The sequence below is a fragment of the Nannospalax galili genome, unplaced genomic scaffold (assembly GCF_000622305.1).
Source record: "Nannospalax galili isolate Female #2095 unplaced genomic scaffold, S.galili_v1.0 scaffold762, whole genome shotgun sequence".
NCBI lineage: Eukaryota > Metazoa > Chordata > Mammalia > Rodentia > Spalacidae > Nannospalax > Nannospalax galili.
The window spans coordinates 3,170,436-3,188,987 of NW_008350126.1; the positions used below are offsets into that span (position 1 = coordinate 3,170,436).

General features: G+C 46.6%; 1 protein-coding gene across 1 annotated transcript in view; it reads left to right on the forward strand.

The window, feature by feature from the left end:
* Positions 1–18,552, forward strand: part of Ror2 (receptor tyrosine kinase like orphan receptor 2) — a 227,763-nt gene that overhangs the window by 206,401 nt on the left and 2,810 nt on the right. The window contains exons 5-8 of the mRNA XM_008847348.2: positions 12,884–13,011; positions 14,290–14,604; positions 16,022–16,267; positions 17,113–17,315. Coding sequence (XP_008845570.2) covers positions 12,884–13,011; positions 14,290–14,604; positions 16,022–16,267; positions 17,113–17,315 — 892 coding nt within the window. The remainder of the gene's footprint in view (positions 1–12,883; positions 13,012–14,289; positions 14,605–16,021; positions 16,268–17,112; positions 17,316–18,552) is intronic.

Genomic DNA, 18,552 nt, shown 5'->3' on the forward strand with positions numbered 1-18,552 from the left:
GACCTTAACTAGTATACACTGTAGAAAATATAAATGAGATGTATTGACTTTTCTATCAAGGGTTAGATGAGACAAAGTTCCACCTTCAAAGGCATTTATAATACCACCTAGTAAAGCTCCCTCCCCCAGTCAGGATTTTTCCAAGGTTAAAGTTTGTGCTCAAGGTGGCATCCTGCTGTCAGTAGCTGCATTTGGCTTATCAGCTGTGCCGTTTTCTAGCCAACCACTTAGAGAGTGCGAGGCCAAGCTCAGCTTCACTCAGCGAGAGGCACAGACCTCTGTGTTAGGTCTTAAAACCCAGTGAGAACCCCTGCTGGGCAAGCTTGCCTGCTGGATTTAGAGCAGCTTTGTACCCTTCTGCAGCAGTAAAACTTTGTCCCTTGCTGAAGTACTTTGAATAGTGTGGCCATTTTCTTGAGACCCCAGACCCACTTCTAACAAAGCAGACACATCTATGTTTATCTTCCTTTATGGATTTCCACATCTGTTCAGTTTTTTCTATGCTGAGGGATGAATGGTGGTGGTGTCTCTCTGCTTAGATTCCTGGGCTCTGAGGCCGATTGTGGTTGTGTGCTTCCTGGCACTAATTTCTTCCCTTTCTTACTTGCCTCTCTCTATTCTATGTCCATTTTCCATTTCTGTTGTTTCTTAAAGATTGTTAAAAGTATTTATCTAATTTCTTGGTTAAATGGAAATGATTTTTTTTTTTTTTTTTTGGTCTTTTGGAGATAGGATCTCCCTGTAGCCCCAACTGACCCGGCACTCACTATGTAGACCAGGCTGGCCTCCAACTCACAAAGATCTGCCTGCCTCTGCCTCCCAAGTGCTGGGATTAAAGGCGTGCGCCACCACACCCAGCCCAGAAATGAATTTTTATTACATTGTGTGTGTGTGTGTGTGTGTGTGTGTGTGTGTGTGTGCGTGCGTGTGGGTGGAGGTCAGAGGACAACTTGCAGGAGTCTGTTCTCTCCATCATGTGGGTCCCAGCGAAGGAACTCAGATTGTCAGATTGGTGGCAAGTGCCTTGACCCACTGAGCTATTGTGCCTGGTCCCAGATGGAAATTAAAATTTTCCTTGTTTATAAAGAATTCTTGGGATTTTCATGTCATATTCTGTTAAGGAATGTCCTAGTTCCTTGAACCATTCTGATGGTGTTTAGATTGGACTTATAATGAATTCATTGGTAAGTTGGTGAGAATTGAGATGTCAATTGAGGTTTCCCCTCAAGAACCACATTCTTCATGATCTAAAGTGTTCTCTTCTTGGGTAACATTTGTTATGAAATATTTCAAACATGGAAAATCGGGAGGAATTTTGTAATGATCATCCATGTACCACCAGCCACAGCCACACACTCATTTTCCTCTGCTGGTTTTATTGCTTCTTTCTACCCATCCCTCCCTCCACCCATTAATCCATCTAGTTTCTTATTCATTCTACAGTGCTGCACATATTTCACACCTATTCTGAAATATTTCAGTGCAGATTTCATTAGCCAGAATTTTAAAACTTTTTGTTGTATTTTATTTATTTTTATTTTATGTATATGAATGTTTTGTCTGCATGTATGTAAGTGCACCATGTGCATGCAATACCCACAGAGGGCACTGGGTTCCTTGGAACTAGAGTTACAGGTAGTTGTAAGCTACTGTGTGGGGGCAGGAAATGGAACCCATGTCCTCTGTAAGAGTAGCCACTGAGTCATCTCTCCAGCCTGTAACTGGAGTTCCTTAAAGCACTTTTTACATTTATTTATCTTGTGTTTCTATGTGTAAGTGTGCACGTGCTCCTTTGCCAGGGTCTGCGTGTGCAGGTCAGAGGACAACTTGGTGGAGTTAGTTCTTTCTTTCCACCTTTTATATCATTATAACTTTTTTCTTTTGAGATAGGGTCTCCTTGTAGCCCCAGCTGGGCTTGCCTGGCACTCGCTATGTAGACCAGGCTGGCCTTAATCATTGTAACTTCTTGAAAGAGTAATTTTTATTAGTCATTTTGAAAATTTGAGATACAGATAGAACATCTATAATCAAAGTGAGTGCACTTTACATTTTTAAATTAGGGAGACTTAAACTATAAAATCTGCAATATTTCAAAATCTGAAAACCTCGAAAACTCAAAACTTTTCTGGTTCTGACCATTTTGGTTAAGGGATACTCACATTGTAAATTTATCAAGACTGAAAAGTCCTCTGATTTGCCTTTTGAATGTGTCTCACAATCCCCCACCATTCAGGCTTTTTAAAAAATTATATCGGGGCTGGAGAGATGGCTCAGTGCCAGGCGTGGTGGTGCACGCCTTTAATCCCAGCACCCGGAGGCAGAGGCAGGCGGATCCCTGTGAGTTCAAGGCCAGCCAGGCAGGCGGATCCCTGTGAGTTCAAGGCCAGCCAGGCAGGCAGATCCCTGTGAGTTCAAGGCCAGCCAGGCAGGCGGATCCCTGTGAGTTCAAGGCCAGCCTGGCAGCCTGGTCTATGTAGTGAGTTCCAGGACAGCTGGGGCTACAGGGAGACCCTGTCTCAAAAAGACAAAAAAAAAAAAAAGTAGTGTCTGCTCTTGCAGAGCACCTACGTTTGGTTTCCAGCACCCACATGGCAGCTAAACTGTAACTCCAGTTCCAGAGGAATCCAACGCCCTCTTCTGATTTCGCAGGCACTGTACAACACAGGTGCACTTAACGTCCATGCAGGCAATACACTCATACAGACAAAATAAAAATAATAAAATATTTTAAAAATTAAAAAATTGTATCGTTTTCTGATTTTTGTTGCATTCTTACATGGATTTTTGGCAATTTATATTTTGCAGTTTTTTAAAAAATATGTGTGTGTGTGTGTGTGTGTGTGTGTGTGTGTGTGCAGACCACGTGTGTGCTGGTTCCCACAGAGGCCAGTAGAGGATACCAACACCCCTAGAGCTACAGTTAAAAGGCTGTTGTAAGCCACTTGCTGTGGGTGCTGGGAACCAAACTCTCGTTCTCTCCAAGAGCAGCAAGCATTCTTAACCACTAAGCCATCTTCCCAGTCTTGTATCTTGCTCTTGATGAGATTTCTCTTTGGATCCATTCAGGTATAATTTTTTGTTGACTATTTCTAATTGTTGCATAATGACAGCTTGGGCTGGGGATGTAGCTCAGTTGGCAGAGTGCTCATCTAGCTACATGAAGTCCTGCATTCCATCCTCAGCACTGAATAAACCGTGTGTGGTGGCACATGCCTGTAATCCCAGCACTCAGGGGGTAGAAGCAGGGACATTGGAAGTTCAAAGTCATCAGGTGAGGTGATACACACCTTTAATCCCAGGACTCTGGAGGCAGAGGCAGGAGGATCTCTGAGTTCCAAGCTAGCCAGGACTTCATAGTGAGACCCTATCTAAAAAATAAATAATAAAATGTTAAAGGTCATCCTTAGCTATATAGTCAGTTTGAGGCTTAGCCTGGGCTATTGTGTGTAGCTGCATATCCTTGATTCATGTTACTATCTCAGTTTCATTGTGTGCTATAAAATGTGTCTATATTCCTTTCTGTGTATGCGTCACATGAGTTGTGGGTATCTGAACACAGTGGAAGGCATCCACACTCATTCTGGATTTGTCATTTCCTATTTCTTTATTTATTTTTACTTATTTATTTTATGTGTATGAATGTTATGCCTGCATGTAAGTGCACCCATGTCCTGCAGTGCCTGCAGAGGACAGAACAAGGCACTGGATCCCCAGGAACTGGAGTTAGGGATGATTGTTAGCCACCATGTGGGTGCTGGGATTTGAATCCAGGTTGCAGAACAGCCAATGCTCTTAACTGCTGAGCCATCTCTCCAGCCCCTATCTTTTTAATTTTTAGTATCTCATGCATATGTCCTTAAATACCTACAGGTTTGATGGTGAGACTTTTACATTGCTGGTGTGATTTTGTGTCTCATTGCTTTTGATGCTCTTTGAATCCAGTGTTGCCTAAATAGCTACACTGCTGGCTTTGTGCTTACATTTGCCAGGATCTTCATTTACTAATCTACTCTAGTTGGATCTTTGGTTTTTTTTCACTGTGATCTGTTTTATGTAGGTCTTTTGTAAATACTCTGCATCTAGAGGTAATGGAGTAAAGTTTTCCAATCTAGAAACCACGCACTACATCTCCTTTTATCCAGTCTCAGCCCTCAGGTCTGTGACTCGGGATCTTTTAATTGCCCCCGGCCTGCTGAGAGGAGGTGGGCTCTTACTGCAAACACAGGCCCTATCCTAGTTAGCTTTAACTATCAGCTTGACAGCCTAGGATATCCTGAAAAGGGCAGGTTAGCCTGGGCTCTATGAGAAAGCTAGCTAAGCCTGGGTCTGGAGTGAGCCAGCATGTAGCGTTCCTCCCTAGTTTCTGCTTCAAGTTCTGCTTGAGTTCCTGCCCTGACTTCCATCAGTGATGGGCTGTGGCTAGGAGTGTAAGCCAAGTGTATTAGTCACTTTTCTGTTGCTGTGATAGTATCTCATGCATATGTCCAAAGCAATTTATAGAAGGAAGTTTATTTGAGCTTACTGTTCCAGGGGAATTACAGTCCGTCTTGGTAGGGAGGCATGGTGGCTGGAGGTGGTTGGAGGAGGATGAGTAGAAGCTAAGCTTTACATCTTCCAGCAGGCACAGGAAACAAGAGAGCAACTGGAGATCCGGCAAGGCTTAAGAACTCTCTGAGCCCACCCCCAGGGACGTGCTTCCTCCAGGATAGCCACACCTTCTAAAACCTCCCAAAACAGTGCCACCATCTGGGACAAAATATCCAAATGCTTGGAGCCTATGGGGGACATTTTCATTCAAACCATCACACCAAGTAAACCTTTTCTCCCCTAAGTTGCTTTCGGTCTCTGTTTTGTCACAGTAGTAGAATGAAACCAGAGCAGATCCTCTCCTAGGGCATCTCTGTCCCATGTGTCCTTGTCCCTAAGGGTGAATGTTCTCCAAAGACCGAGGTCCAGGAGCAGAACTGCAGATGTACTTTCTTCTTCCTCCATCAGGAATGAGCAGCTTGCCCTCCACAGTGATCCCAGGACTTAGTCCCAGCCACAGCACTGAGTTACCATGGCTCTTGTATCCTAGCAAGTGGCATTACAGAACTTGGGATTTTTTTGTGTCTTGAGTGTGAAATATTAGAGTCATTTTATGTTAGGTTTTGATACTTAAAAAAAAAAATCAACATCTGGAGTGTTCTTGCTGACATCATGGACATGCACAGAGTGGCAAAAACTCAGGTTACCCTACACGGGCTTTCCCACCCAAAGTCCAGGAGACCAACAAGGCTTCTTGTTTTGGTCCCCAGAACATACACAAGTGTCCATTTCACAGTCTGTTGGGTGTGGCATCTTCCGCAGGTTTGTGCTTTGGTTGGTGATTTAGCAGATGTCATGATGAAGTGCTGTCCAGAACCAGCTCTGAAGTCCCAGAGAAGAAATACGTGCATAAGCTTCAATCGGGCAGGAGATGTCTTTCTCCACCTTATCATTAGAGACAGGGTCTCCTTTTCAGTTAGACTTGCTGACCAGCAAGCTCTGGGGGTCCTTCCACCTCTACCTCCCCAACGCTGGGATTACAAGTATGTGCAGATGCACCACACTTTTTATGTGGGTGCTGGGGATCCGAACTTGGTGCTCCTGCCTGTGTGGCAGGCTCTTTACTCACTAACCCAGCCCCCTAGGCTCCTATGTCTTTGAACAGAAACACATAGAAAGAAGAATATTAGTGGATCTGTTGAAAGAAATGTGACCACAGTCTTGCAGAAAAGTAACTCCAAACATTCTATGTTGATGTCCTGGCTCAGTGTGACTGAGCTGGAGATCCACCTTGAAGCAAGTGGTGAAGGTAAAATAAACTCATCAGCTTTGGCTCGTTCATCTGTTCAAACAGTTAATGGAAGAGATACCCAAGATACGTACCTACCCCCTTCTCTCATTCAGCAAGAAGGTGTCATTGTGTCTTCCTCTCCTAGGAAGCAGACCCACTGGTCTTTCTAACTTGGACTGTGAGTATCCAGAAATATGAGAAAATTAATTTCTGGACAAATGCCCACCCATGGAATTTGTTAGGCATCCATAGCTGTTTCAAACACATACCTGTTATTATCGCACAAGTTTCTAAATTATCTTGCCTTTCACTCCCCCATGTGGGTTTTATGTCTGTGTTTTTATTGAACTTGCATAGAAGTTCAGTGATTATGAGAAAACTGATACTGGGTATATTTAAGTTTTTATGCCCCTTTCAATAAAGCTTTTTAATTTCCTCTATCAAGATCGGGCATATCTTTTTGTATGTATGTTTGCATGTGGCTCTTTGATTCTGCTAATTATGGTTCCTTCCAAATTACTTCATAAATTTTAATTCCAAGTTGTGTGTTGATGGTGGTCCAGAAGGGCTTTTAATTAGATAGTGATCTTGTGCCCAGCAACCTTTTTAACTTTTTCATTTCAGTATGTTTTTCTTCAGCACTTTTGGGTTTGTTTTTTTTTTTTTTCCCATGAGAGAAATTAAGCTTTATATAAATAGTGAAGTGTGTGTTCACTTTTCTAAGTCTTAGGTGTTATTTCCTTTTCTTGTCTTATTGCATGGCCGGGAACTTCAACACTGTGCCGTGGCATGCATTCTTCTGTTCTTGTGTTTTAGTTTATGCATTTTTATAACTAGTAATGAGAAGCCTGTGTTTTGTAGTCACATTTTCAGATATAAAAATAACTGTGGTTTTTTTTCCTTTCACATGTTAATAGAATGTTACAGAATACATTCTCTACTGTTTGATAACTTCATAGCTTGACCATTAGGGTGAATTACTCTTTTTTTTTAAATTTTTTAAAATTTTTAAATATTTTAGTCATTATTGTGTATGTGTGTATCGCCTGTGTGTAGGTAAGTGCACTCGTGTTGTGCAATGCCCATGGAGGACAGAAGGGGCTGTTGGATCCCCTGGAACTGAAGTTTTGGACAGTTGTTAGCTGCCATGTGGGTGCTGCAAGAACAAGCAGTGTTTTTAACCACTGAGCCATCTCTCCAGTCCTCCCCCGCCCCCCTTGTTTTTGAATTACTCTTTTAACGTCCTGCTAGGTACATCTGACTCTGTGCTGGCAGATGACTTTTTCAAGGTAGTTAGTTCTTCTTTTTTTTTTTTGTCTTTTTGAGGCAGAGTTTCCCTAGCCCCAGCTGTCCTGGAACTCACTATGTAGACCAGGCTGGCCTTGAACTCACAGAGATCTGCTTGCCTCTGCCTTCCGAGTGCTGCGACTAAAGGCGTGCGCCACCATACCTGGCCATTAGTTCATTTTTTGATTGACCAATAAAAACTGCAAAGCCAGGCTTGTTAGTGCAGGTCTGGAATCCTAGTTATCCAGGAGGCTAAGATAGGAGGATTGAAAGTTAAAGGCTAGCCTGGGCTACAGAATGAGTTCAGGGCTAGCCTAGGTAACTTAATAAAGCCTTATGCTAAAAATAGAGCCCTTGGCTGATGTGGTGGCCCATGCCTTTAATCCCAGCACTCAGGAGGCAGGCAGATTTCTGTGATCAAGGAGGCCAGTCTGGTCTACAAAGTAAGTTCCAGTCCAGCTGGGGCTACAGGGACACTGTGTCTCAAAAAGCAAAAAATAAAATAAAATAAAAATAAATAAAAGTAGAGCCCTTACTCAGAAAGCTCAGGGTCTGAGGTTCAATCCCTAGATTGAAAATAGTGACTGAATAAAATAAATATTAAAATTTTTATGTGTTTCTAGCCTAACAGTAGAGCTTGTCTTAGCTTGTGAAAGGCCCTGGGATTTTGCCCAGCACCAAAAAACGTGTATGTGTTTTTGGAGAACAGCATGATGTCTTGATATATTTATTCATGTACAATGACTGAATCAGGCTGATTAGCATACTCATTATCTCATAATTGCTGTTTTTTGTGATGAGAACATTTAAAATCTACTCTTAGTAATTCTCAATTGTGTAATACATTGCTAGTAACTCCCTTTACCCCATGGCACAGGAGATGGCTTGAGCTTATCACACAAGCCTAACTGACCTTTCAAGCCTTGACCCACATTCCCTCAAGCTGCTTATCCCCAGCCTTGGGTGACCACTCTGCTTCTCCCTCACAGATGATTGTCACACATGAGGACAGATGACTGTCACAAGGGGACAGATGACAGTCTGATTTCATCCCCTTTCTGTGGCAGTGACCTTATTTTTCCTGTTGATTTTGATCACGACTCATAGGTTGGCTTTCATAATGGTGGCCTGGTGATATCTCTGGAAGTTCATCAAAATGAAGACCAAAAGGGAAAATGGCAAATTTAGACAATCCCTCGATTTTCTGTGTGCTTCTGGAGTGGCCAGTCTGTCCTGTTCAGTTTCTCCTACATGGGTCCATCTCCTTGGCAGATACACAGTCTTCCTGGCTGTCCTTGGTCAATGGGTGCATCCTGAGCATGTGCGTGCAGAGTTGGGCCAGTGACTGAGAAAGGAGGCTGGCAGGGTTCATTCTTGAGCAGTGTGAAGGCTACGGGTGCTTTTGTTTGTTCTCACACAGGAACTCCACTGGCTGTCACATGCTCCCTCCCTGCCTGCTGCCCTCAGAAGTCCACACATGTGGGTACTGGCAACCTGTGGTTTCTATGGGTGTATGATGGGAGGTGGGTAGATGTTCTGGGTGGTTAAGGGATTTACTACCATCAAAACAATGTTTCTCTTTCCATCCACATTCAGTTGGTGGTGAGGAGGGTGTGTATGGAGAACAAAAGATCTAAGAAAGGGTGGTGCCTCCCTTTCTTCTAGGCTCATTCAGGTAACATTTGGGTGAATGCCCAGGGGGTTGATACTGGGCTGTGTGCCTGACATTTTCTATGTGGGTTTGGCTTTGTTTCCGATGTTTTTAACTTAAAAGTGGCTAATGTTCTCTATGAATGGCCCATACCCCCTACTGCCGCCTGGAGCAGGGCGGCAGCCTGGCAAGGTGGGGTGATCCCTGAAGCCTCAGCATCAGAGCCCCATCCTTCCTCTCTTGTCCCTGACCAACCTCTGGGTGCACAAGTGTGTGCCTGTGAACTGTGATCTCAACCACAGAATGAGCATCTTCTCCCTGTGCCTGGCTTGCAGGTGCTCCAGCCTGTCTAAGCAAGGGGCCCTTGTCTGTCCTCTGGCTCCTCCATTGCTCTTTTGGGGAAATGTCTTAAGTCTACTAAAAACTTCATCCTAACTACAGGAAAATAACAAGACCCAAACAATTGAAACTGCCACTGGCAGACAGTAATTAAAAATGACTTCAGGAGAAGCCAGGCTGCTTTTTTGTAATGAAACATTCTCAGAAAAAGACCAATTTTAGCATTTGATGTCAAAGCTGAGACCTCCAGTCTTAGCAAATTCCACTCAGAGAGCTTGAAAGAGGAGGGAGATCAGCTTGTTTTTAAAACTCAGAGGCACCTATAACAGGAAATGTAACCCCTGGGCTGCGGAGATGGCTCAGTGGGTAAAAATCCTTGCTGTGCAAAGCAGGAGGACCTGGTTTCAAATCCCACATAAAAGCCTAGCATGGTAGTGTGTGCATTTGTACTCTTTGGGGGGAGATGGGAATTGGTACAGGAGAGTTGCTGAAGCCAATGGGTCAGTTGTCCTAGAGTACACAGTGGTGAGCAGCCATTTAAATTCTCGTTTCTATGTATTTATTCATTTGTGACTGTGTGTGTGTGTGTGTGTGTGTGTGTGTGTGTGTGTGTGTGTTTGAAATTTTTGCCTCCATGTTAGTGCACCCATGTTGTACAGTGCCCATGAAAGCCAAAAATGAGTGGTGGATCTCCTGGAACTGGAATTACAGGTGGTTGTTAGCTGCCACTTGGGTGCTGGGAACCAAACCTTGGTCCTCTGCAAAAGCAGCCAGTGCTCTTAACCACTGAGCCATCTCTCCAGCACTCAGTTTCTTTAGTTGCACACTTACTGTTCTTTACCAGGTTGCGGTCTCCTCTTGCCGGCAGTTCTAGCCTGTCTGTCTCCCTCCTTGACAGTATATTCTCTGGGTGGCTGTTTCTCCTTCCAGCGGGGATAGGCTCCAGTCTGTGCCTGGCATCAGCAATGGGTTGAGGGAAGTTCAGGCAGGCTTTCCACACTTCTGAGGAGTCCTCGTATGGTAAGCACATTCCTTTCACTTACACTCTTTGAGGAATTCGACTGATGCCTTTTTCTTGGGTCCCCAAGTGACTAGTTATATAGATTTTTCTCTAGCTCTGTTAATTTTCAGAGTTTCCAAGCTCTGCTGGATAAAGAAAATCACAGTTCTATTTAATAACAGGTGATTCATTGGTTTTTTTCAACATTCAAGAGTCATTCAAAAGAGTTGTTTTCCTGCTACTTCTGTTTAGTGTTTTGCACGTTCTCTGTCTCAGGCTTGCAACCCATGGAGCAGTGTGTGCTGTGACCAAGATAAAGGTGTGAGCTCCTTCCAGTAGCCCCTTACTCCAGCCCTGAGCCTCCAACATACTCTCCACTAGGGCTCAGTCTTCTCCTCCTTGGCTCTAGTGGGGAAAAGGACCCCCCCCCATGGTGTCACCCCAAGTGGCTGGGCAGGATCTCTAAGCAAAGCTGATGTTAATCCTGCCATGCATGCCCTAGTGATTTTTCTGGCATAATGATAAACACCATAGACCCAATGGCCAGTGTGGGGCGGTGACTTATGTTTATTTGGGTGTTTGTGGCCAGAGTCAGCTCAGTCATTAGCTCCAGCTCTTGCTGCTATCTCCCAGAACTAAAGAACAGGGCCTCCTACCCATGCTGACCTCACACCTCCTCTTGAGGGTTATTGATGGCCCTAAGTATTCCCTTCAAGTAAAGCTTTTTTTCTCAGACCCTGTGTCTAAATCCAGTGTTCAGCTGGGCCTTCGTGCCCACTCAGGGTTCAGGTGCATTTGATTAAAATGAAGTTAACTCAGGGTTCGTGTGAGTATGGTCTCCATCCACATAGGTGGGAAGACAAGCATGGCAGTTCCAGATCTGCTGGTGAAGCAGTGCCTGACATAGAGGTTGGAGACTCATCGCAGGCTGGCCCGGCCCCTGCTCCTCTGCTTTGCCCTCTCAGGCAGAAACTCCAACGTTCTGCTGTGCTCCACTGGTCTTGCCTCCTTCCAGGACCCTGCCGGCCACTGAGATGACTGTTCCTTGTTGTCAACTTGAAAGGATTTATAATCACCATAGAAACACACTTCTGGGTGTATCTACAAGAGGGTTTCTAGAAATGCTTAACTGAAGTGGGAAGATCCACCTTGAATGTGGGCAGCACCATCCCGTGGACTGGAGTCCAGGTCCGAATAAAAAGATAGAAGTGAGCTGGGTATATACCAGCATGCGGCTCTCTTCATCCCAACTGCCGACACAGTGAGATGAGCTCCCTTAAACCATGATCCAAAATAAACGCTTCCTTTTTAAAATTGCTCTTGTCAGAGAGTTTGTCAGAGCAACAAGGCAAGTTAGTGATAGAGCTACTGGGTTCTTACAGAAGGACTTAGCTGACAGGCTCTGAGAAAAGAACTTAGCAGAATCTCAGCTCTGGAGGTTTGCAAGCCTGTCCCTTTCCCCAGTGGTACTAGGGGAGCTGGGCTGTAGGAGAAAGGAGAGCAGCTTGCTGTCCTGAGCCCCCCAGACTTCCTCTGTGAGTTGTGCATCATCCACACCATCCATGCTGCAGAGATAAGGCCACACCTTGGCGTGTCATGGGTGGAGTCTATCTTACCAAGTCCCTCAGGGACAGACTTTAAGGAATCCCGGTGTTATGGATACAACAGAGGTTTATGTGTGCCTTTCTCCTCAAAGACTGCCCCTCTACAGTTCAGCTGGGACATACCTCATGGAGTATCACTAGTCATAAAAGCCCTGTTTGAAAATAAGGGCAGTGTGCAGGGGCATGTTACTGTCCCTGATGTAGATCAAGGATGAGATGTTGGATGTTCTACATGTGTACATGCATATGAAACACTTGCATGTCCGTGTATATATTGTCTCATCAACCCATCTTCACCCTTCCAGGTTTTATACTCCTGTAGAGCCCAGGTTTTTTGTTTTTTGTTTTTTTTTTAAATGGTTAGTAAGCTTTTAAACAGCTGTCAGGCTTACCTGACAGCAAACCTCCATAGAAGAGTTTCTGCCTGTCCTCCTGTTTAACCTCTGTAAGGTCTCCCCTTAATGCATGATCATTGACAGGGTCGGTATTCAGTTCATGAACTGAACTGGGCAGTCTACATTACAGTTCAGTTTTGGTTTTCCCTTCCTATGGGTTTAGATCGATGTACCTACCATGATGGCATCCTTCAAAGAAGTTTCCAGCCCTTAAAATCCTGTGAACGCCTCCCACTCAGTCTCCTTCCCCATTAGTACCCCATCAGCACCTGGCATCCTGGGATCTACGTGTTAGCTCTGCACTTTTCCAAAATGTCACAGAGTTGGAGCGACATGGTGCCAAGCCTTTTCAGATGGCTCATTTCACTTCCCGAATAATACTCTGTTGTGTGTGTTCCTCTTTGTTATCTGTTTACCTTCTGAAGCACATTTGGTTGCTTCCAGGTTCTAGTAATTAAGATCAAAGTTAGTATAAACATCTGTGTGCAGGTTTTCATGCAGACATGTTTTTGACCAAGTAACAAAATTGCCAGCTTGCTGGGTAGAATGGTATAATCTCAGCACTTGGGAAGCTGAGACAGGAGGATCTCAGCATTCAAGGCCAACCAGGACCACGTAGTAAATCAAGATTAGCCTGGACTAAACAGAAAGGCCGTCTCAAAGATGATGAATCAATCAGTCAGTCAATCAAAGCAAATAAACGTAAATTGATGGTTTATAAAATGCTGGATGAAAGCATCTCAGGGAATATTTGGCCTCTGCAGTCACACATGGAGTTTGTTTTTTCAGGGATGACTACCAGGAGGACGGCTTCTGTCAGCCTTACCGGGGGATTGCCTGTGCGCGCTTTATCGGAAACCGGACTATTTACGTGGACTCTCTCCAGATGCAGGGGGAGATTGAAAACCGAATCACAGGTGTGTAGGCAAAAGGTCCTGACTTCTTTAGCTCTCTGTTCCTTCCTGGATACCCAGTGTTCCCCTCCGACTTTCTCAGCCCTCCACACACATCTCTTAGATCATCTGTGTCTTCTCTTGTGCAGTGCACTTCACAGAGCTGAGATTTCTCCTTTTGTGGACACCTTTCTTGTACTGTGGGGGTTCTCCCTGCCTAGACCTCTCAGGGTGGACATGGTATGCCAGAAGACAGAACTCAGGGCCCTGCCTCTTCCCCTGCTATATTCTAGAGTCCTAAGACTTCGGGTTCTGTGCAGCCCCATGCTTCAGGACCCCCACTCATCCTAGATCCTCAGGAGATAGATTCTAGAGTTGAGTGTCGGGTGGGGTGAGGCAAGGTCTCCAGGGTTGGGGTGAGGTGCAAGGACAGGGTGTCCAGGGCTCAGTGGCTACCACAAGAGTAAGAGGTAAGGAATTAGGGTTGTAGACCAGGCCATTTGGGGTACTGAGGTTGGGGGGCTAGGAGTGAGTACTTGGGCTCCTGGGTTGGGTATCTAAAGTGAGGACACAGGGTGTGGGGAAGAGTTTCTGAGTGGGGCTGGGTCTGGAACAGGGAATGGGGGAGTGAGGCATAGTGTTTAAGATGGGTATACAGGTCAGGGGTTGGAGGCTCAGAGTAAGGGATTGGGGCTGTTCTAGTTACTTTCTATGACTGTAATAAAAGAATAACCATTATCAACTCAGGAAGGAAAGGGTTTATTTCATCTTCTAGCTTAGAGTCCATCAAGGAGGGAAAGCCAGGACAGGAGCTCAAGGCATGAATCTAGAGGCAGGAACTGAAGTAGAGACCATGTAGAAATGCTGCTTACTAGCTTGCTCCCTTGGCCTGTGCCCAGCCTACATTTTTATACAACCCAGGAGCACCTGCCCAGAGATGACCCCACCCACAGTGGACTGGGGCCTCCCATATCACTCAACAACCAAAAAAGAAAGTCTCACAGACATGACCACCGGCCAGTCTGATGGAGGAATTTCCTCAATTGAGATTTCTTCTCAGGTGACTTTAATTTGTATCAAGTTGACAAAACCAACCAGTACAATAGAGATGGAGCTGAGGTGGGCGGGGTGGACCAGAGACCCAGGGTAGGGGCTTGAAGGCCTGGTATCTTTAGTAAGGGCAAACTGAGGGATGGGTCATATTAGAGAGAGACCCAGGGTAGGGGGCTGACTGGGGCTGGACTTCTTGGGTAGGGGTGGGGCTGAGCAGATATACCACTCACGGTGATCGCTCCTCTGCAGCTGCCTTCACGATGATCGGCACCTCTACGCACCTGTCTGACCAGTGCTCACAGTTTGCCATCCCATCCTTCTGCCACTTCGTCTTTCCTCTGTGCGATGCCCGCTCCCGGGCACCCAAGCCTCGGGAGCTGTGCCGAGATGAGTGCGAAGTGCTGGAGAGTGACCTGTGCCGCCAGGAGTACACCATCGCCCGCTCCAACCCGCTCATCCTCATGCGGCTCCAGCTGCCCAAATGTGAAGCGTTGCCCATGCCCGAGAGCCCAGATGCTGCCAACTGCATGCGCATCGGAATCCCAGCCGAGAGGCTGGGCCGCTGTGAGTGTCCTGGGACCCCTGGCAGGTGCAGGACTGAGCAGGACCCTGAAACACACCTCTGTGCTTCTTAAGGCTCTTCTCTCATGCTAAGCAGGGCTGAGTTGGCAGTCAGAGACTACGGCCCAGACATTCCCAGGGCCTGCCCTGCCTTCTCTGTTCACCCTCCTTGAGCCTGAGAGTGAGAACAGCTGTTGAGAGCACTGAGGAGACCAGACCAACCTCCCAGCTTGTTCCATGATCTCCAGCTTCCAGGAGCGCGCGGTCCTTGCCTCAGACCCTCAAACCCCAAGGATTCCTCATGTTGAACAACTCTAAGATTCAGGCATGCATTCAGGAGTTCAGAAATTCCCTAAGTCTGTGTCCCTGGAAAAGGGAATGTACCCGGTCTTCCTCAGAACCTGCCCCTGGAACTTCTGACCTTAGAGATAAGGGATACTCCTTTCTCTTGAGCCTGAGGCCTGAGAGTGGCCCACTTGGGTCTGCACAGGGCAGAAGGCTTGCTCTCTGCCCTCTCTAGAAGCTCCTTAGTCCCTGTGCTCTGGAAGTTTCAGTCAGTACCATGAGCCCTGACAGGAGGAACAGAGGCTAGTCATAGAAAGTCCAGAACACTTCTGTCAGGATCTGTGAGGAAAGTCTCAGATTACTGAAGACTTCAGACTTGCTGCCCAGCGCAGTTGGGGAGACCCAGGCCAGCACAGGTGTGGAGGGGCCTCTTTCTTGCAAGCTTCAGGCCTATATTTACCTTCTGTGGTTTTTTGAGAGTTCCAGAAGTTTGTGGGCTCCTTACCAGGGCAGCCAGGGCTTGGTCCTAGTATGAACAGCCACTCCTTGGCTGCAGGGTCTGTGCTGTGACCCTGAGCAAGTGGCTCAAACTCCTGCGTTCTCCTTTACCTTGAGGATACTAAAGGGGCTCAGCTGATAGAATGGCGTGAAGACTGAGTTAAGAATTAGACCCATCTTAGGATAACACTTAAAGTAAACACCAGGTGAATGCTAAACAGACATCCTGGGCTCTAGCTCCTCCGTGGAGGTGAGGTGATGTGCATTCTCACATGTGGCCAAGTGGGGCTCCCACTGGGTGGTGAAGGTGGCCCCTGAGGTTGCAGGGGAGGATTTACCCCTAGGTGCTTAAGCAGTTCCATTTTGTTTCCAGAACAGGAGAGCTGTTGTCTGCATCCTCATCCTGTCCTGGGCAGTGGGGTTATGGGTGCCTGGTGGTTCCTAGATGTGGTTTTAGGACTGGAACAACTGTACCAGGTTTCTTTCCCAAATGTGTCCCTGTTAAACCCTCCATGTGAGCTTGAGACTTTGTTAAGCCCTTCCTGGTGCTGCTTCTCTAGGGCGGGGGCGGGGGGTGCTTTGCACAATGGGCAGGCTGTGTCCTGGACTCTTAGGTCCCTAACTCTGTTTCTCATAGACCACCAGTGCTACAACGGCTCGGGCTCAGATTACAGGGGCATGGCCAGTACCACCAAGTCAGGCCACCAGTGTCAGCCATGGATCCTACAGCACCCTCATAGTCATCACCTGTCCAGCACAGACTTCCCCGAGCTGGGAGGGGGCCACGCCTACTGCCGGAACCCCGGGGGCCAGATGGAAGGCCCATGGTGCTTTACGCAGAATAAAAACGTACGCATGGAACTGTGTGACGTACCCCCGTGTAGTATGTATTCTCTCTCTCTCTTTTTTTTTTGAAAAAAATGTTGTATTTGCCTGTGATGAGAGTGCTGTGTCTTGCCAGGGACAGTGGGGACCCTGGTATCCCATCTTAACTATCATGATCATTTGTTTTAAATACAGCTTCTGTTGATTCTAAAACTGACATCAGGTCATTATAGTATGTCTTAAAATATGAAAAGTCTGAAGAACACTGCAAGTCAGCCCCAATATCACCACCCATTAGTGACTGCTGTGTGAATTCTAGAGCCTTCCCTCCACCGTTCCCTGTGGATGTAGTCCCAGGACTTTCAGCTTGGCCTCTTGTTTCCTGAGTTAACATGACTGCATCTTAGTAGAAATGCTTCTCCCTCACCCAGCTTTTGAGCTTTTCATCATTTCTCAGCTCACACACGTAGGTTTGGTGAATAAGGACAAAATACAGACTTCGGGTCTCTCAACATTCCCTGCAGTTCCTGTTACATCACTAACAGGAGGAGATGGCGTGGGTTCTGTCCTGTGTCCAAGGATGTCAGTAATCCCTTTCTAAGCTTCAGTCTTGCAGGATTCACCTGTCCCCATTGGTCAGTTACCAAGTCTTAGAGGGAACCTTGAGACAGTGATTTGGATGACTGGAAAGCAGCAGATAAGGAGAGGGTGCTCTGTGAGCAAACTGAGACTCCAAATCTGCTTGGAAACCCTTCCCCCTTTGGGGCTAGCCCACATGCCCACCCCTCTGAGGAGCCTTTGTGTAATTTGCTTGATTGGAGGTGGGACAGTGGCCAGGAGGAGAGCATGAAGTGGAAAGTAGGGATTTTCTGAAAACTGATGAAATCCCCCACTTGTTCCCAGGTCCCCGAGACGGCAGCAAGATGGGGATTCTATACATCCTGGTTCCCAGCATTGCCATCCCCCTAGTCATCGCCTGCCTTTTCTTCCTGGTCTGCATGTGCCGTAACAAGCAGAAGGCCTCGGCCTCCACCCCACAGCGCCGGCAGCTGATGGTTTCACCCAGCCAGGACATGGAGATGCCACTCATCAGCCAGCACAAACAGGTCCTCCTGCCTGCTTCCTAGAAGTCAGCTTTGCTAGGGCCTAGCCCAAGGATGAGGTGTCAACTGGTACAAACAGTTTCTCCTGACCATATTGTAGTGAGGCACGTCTGCTAGGGCCCAGCTTGGGGATGAGGTATCGGCTGGTGCAAGCAGGTCTTCCTGGGGATCCTAGAAGGTGGTTCTACTAGGGCCCAGATCAGTGATAGTGTGTCAGCCAGCACACAGAGACCCTCCTGCCTCTCGAGGTTGAACTCAGGGATAGGTAGAGCTGTGACCTCAGGTTCTAGATCTCTTCCACACTGTCCTTCTGTCCCTTTTTCTCTAAAATAGATTGGGTGCACATGACCCTTCACCTGCCCCAAAGCTTCTTCATGGTCCAGTGAGTTGTCGTCACTCCTCCTGTGTGCTTTGCCCTCAGAGTGACAAAGAAAAAGGGAATTCAGACTGCGCCATCATTTGAAGTTTAACCTGGCATTTTTTGAGTGGGAAATTTTTTTTCAATTGTTGTACTGATTAGGTTCGGAAAGATAGAAATGCCAGCCCTTTAATCAAAAGGAGATGTAGCACCTCTGAAAATCTGGCCCCTCTCTGAGTGATCTTAGATGGCAGGGATGTGAGAGAGGACCCTGGGATCCAGCAGATGACAAAGTACCTGTCAGCCTCACAAGGCCTTTGCCGTAAGCTCATCCCTGGCTTTGAGAGCATATTCTTAGGTGACTTTGAAGGGACTTTTGGAGTATCAGGGGAGAGTTGGCTTATTTAGCCCTTTAGCCAAGGGGTCTTGGATACTTGTCATTGGGAGGGGACAGGTTGGCTTTTGAGGAAGGCACAGGCCCCCAGGGCTGGAGTACGAGCCAAGGGGGATGAGTATGCAGCTTCTCTGGAGTTGGCAGGGTAGGGTGGATAGATAGGCAGCGTCCATGTCACTTGGTGTCATTTCTACCCAAACTGCATCAGGCTCATAGTCTTGTGCCTTGACTGACCCATGGAGGGAGACTCCATAGAACACTATTCTAGGCTGTAGAACAAACCAGGCTGGTGAGGTGGCTCAGTGCGTAAAGGCATTTACTGCCAAGCCTGAAGACCTGAGTTTGATTCCCTAGACTCACTTGGTTGAAAGGAGAGCACCAATTCCTGAAAGTTGTCCTTTGACCTCCATAAACCCACCATGGCACGTGAATGCCCCTTCTACTAAATAAATAAATAACTCTTTAAAAAAGGAAGAAATGAAATGAAC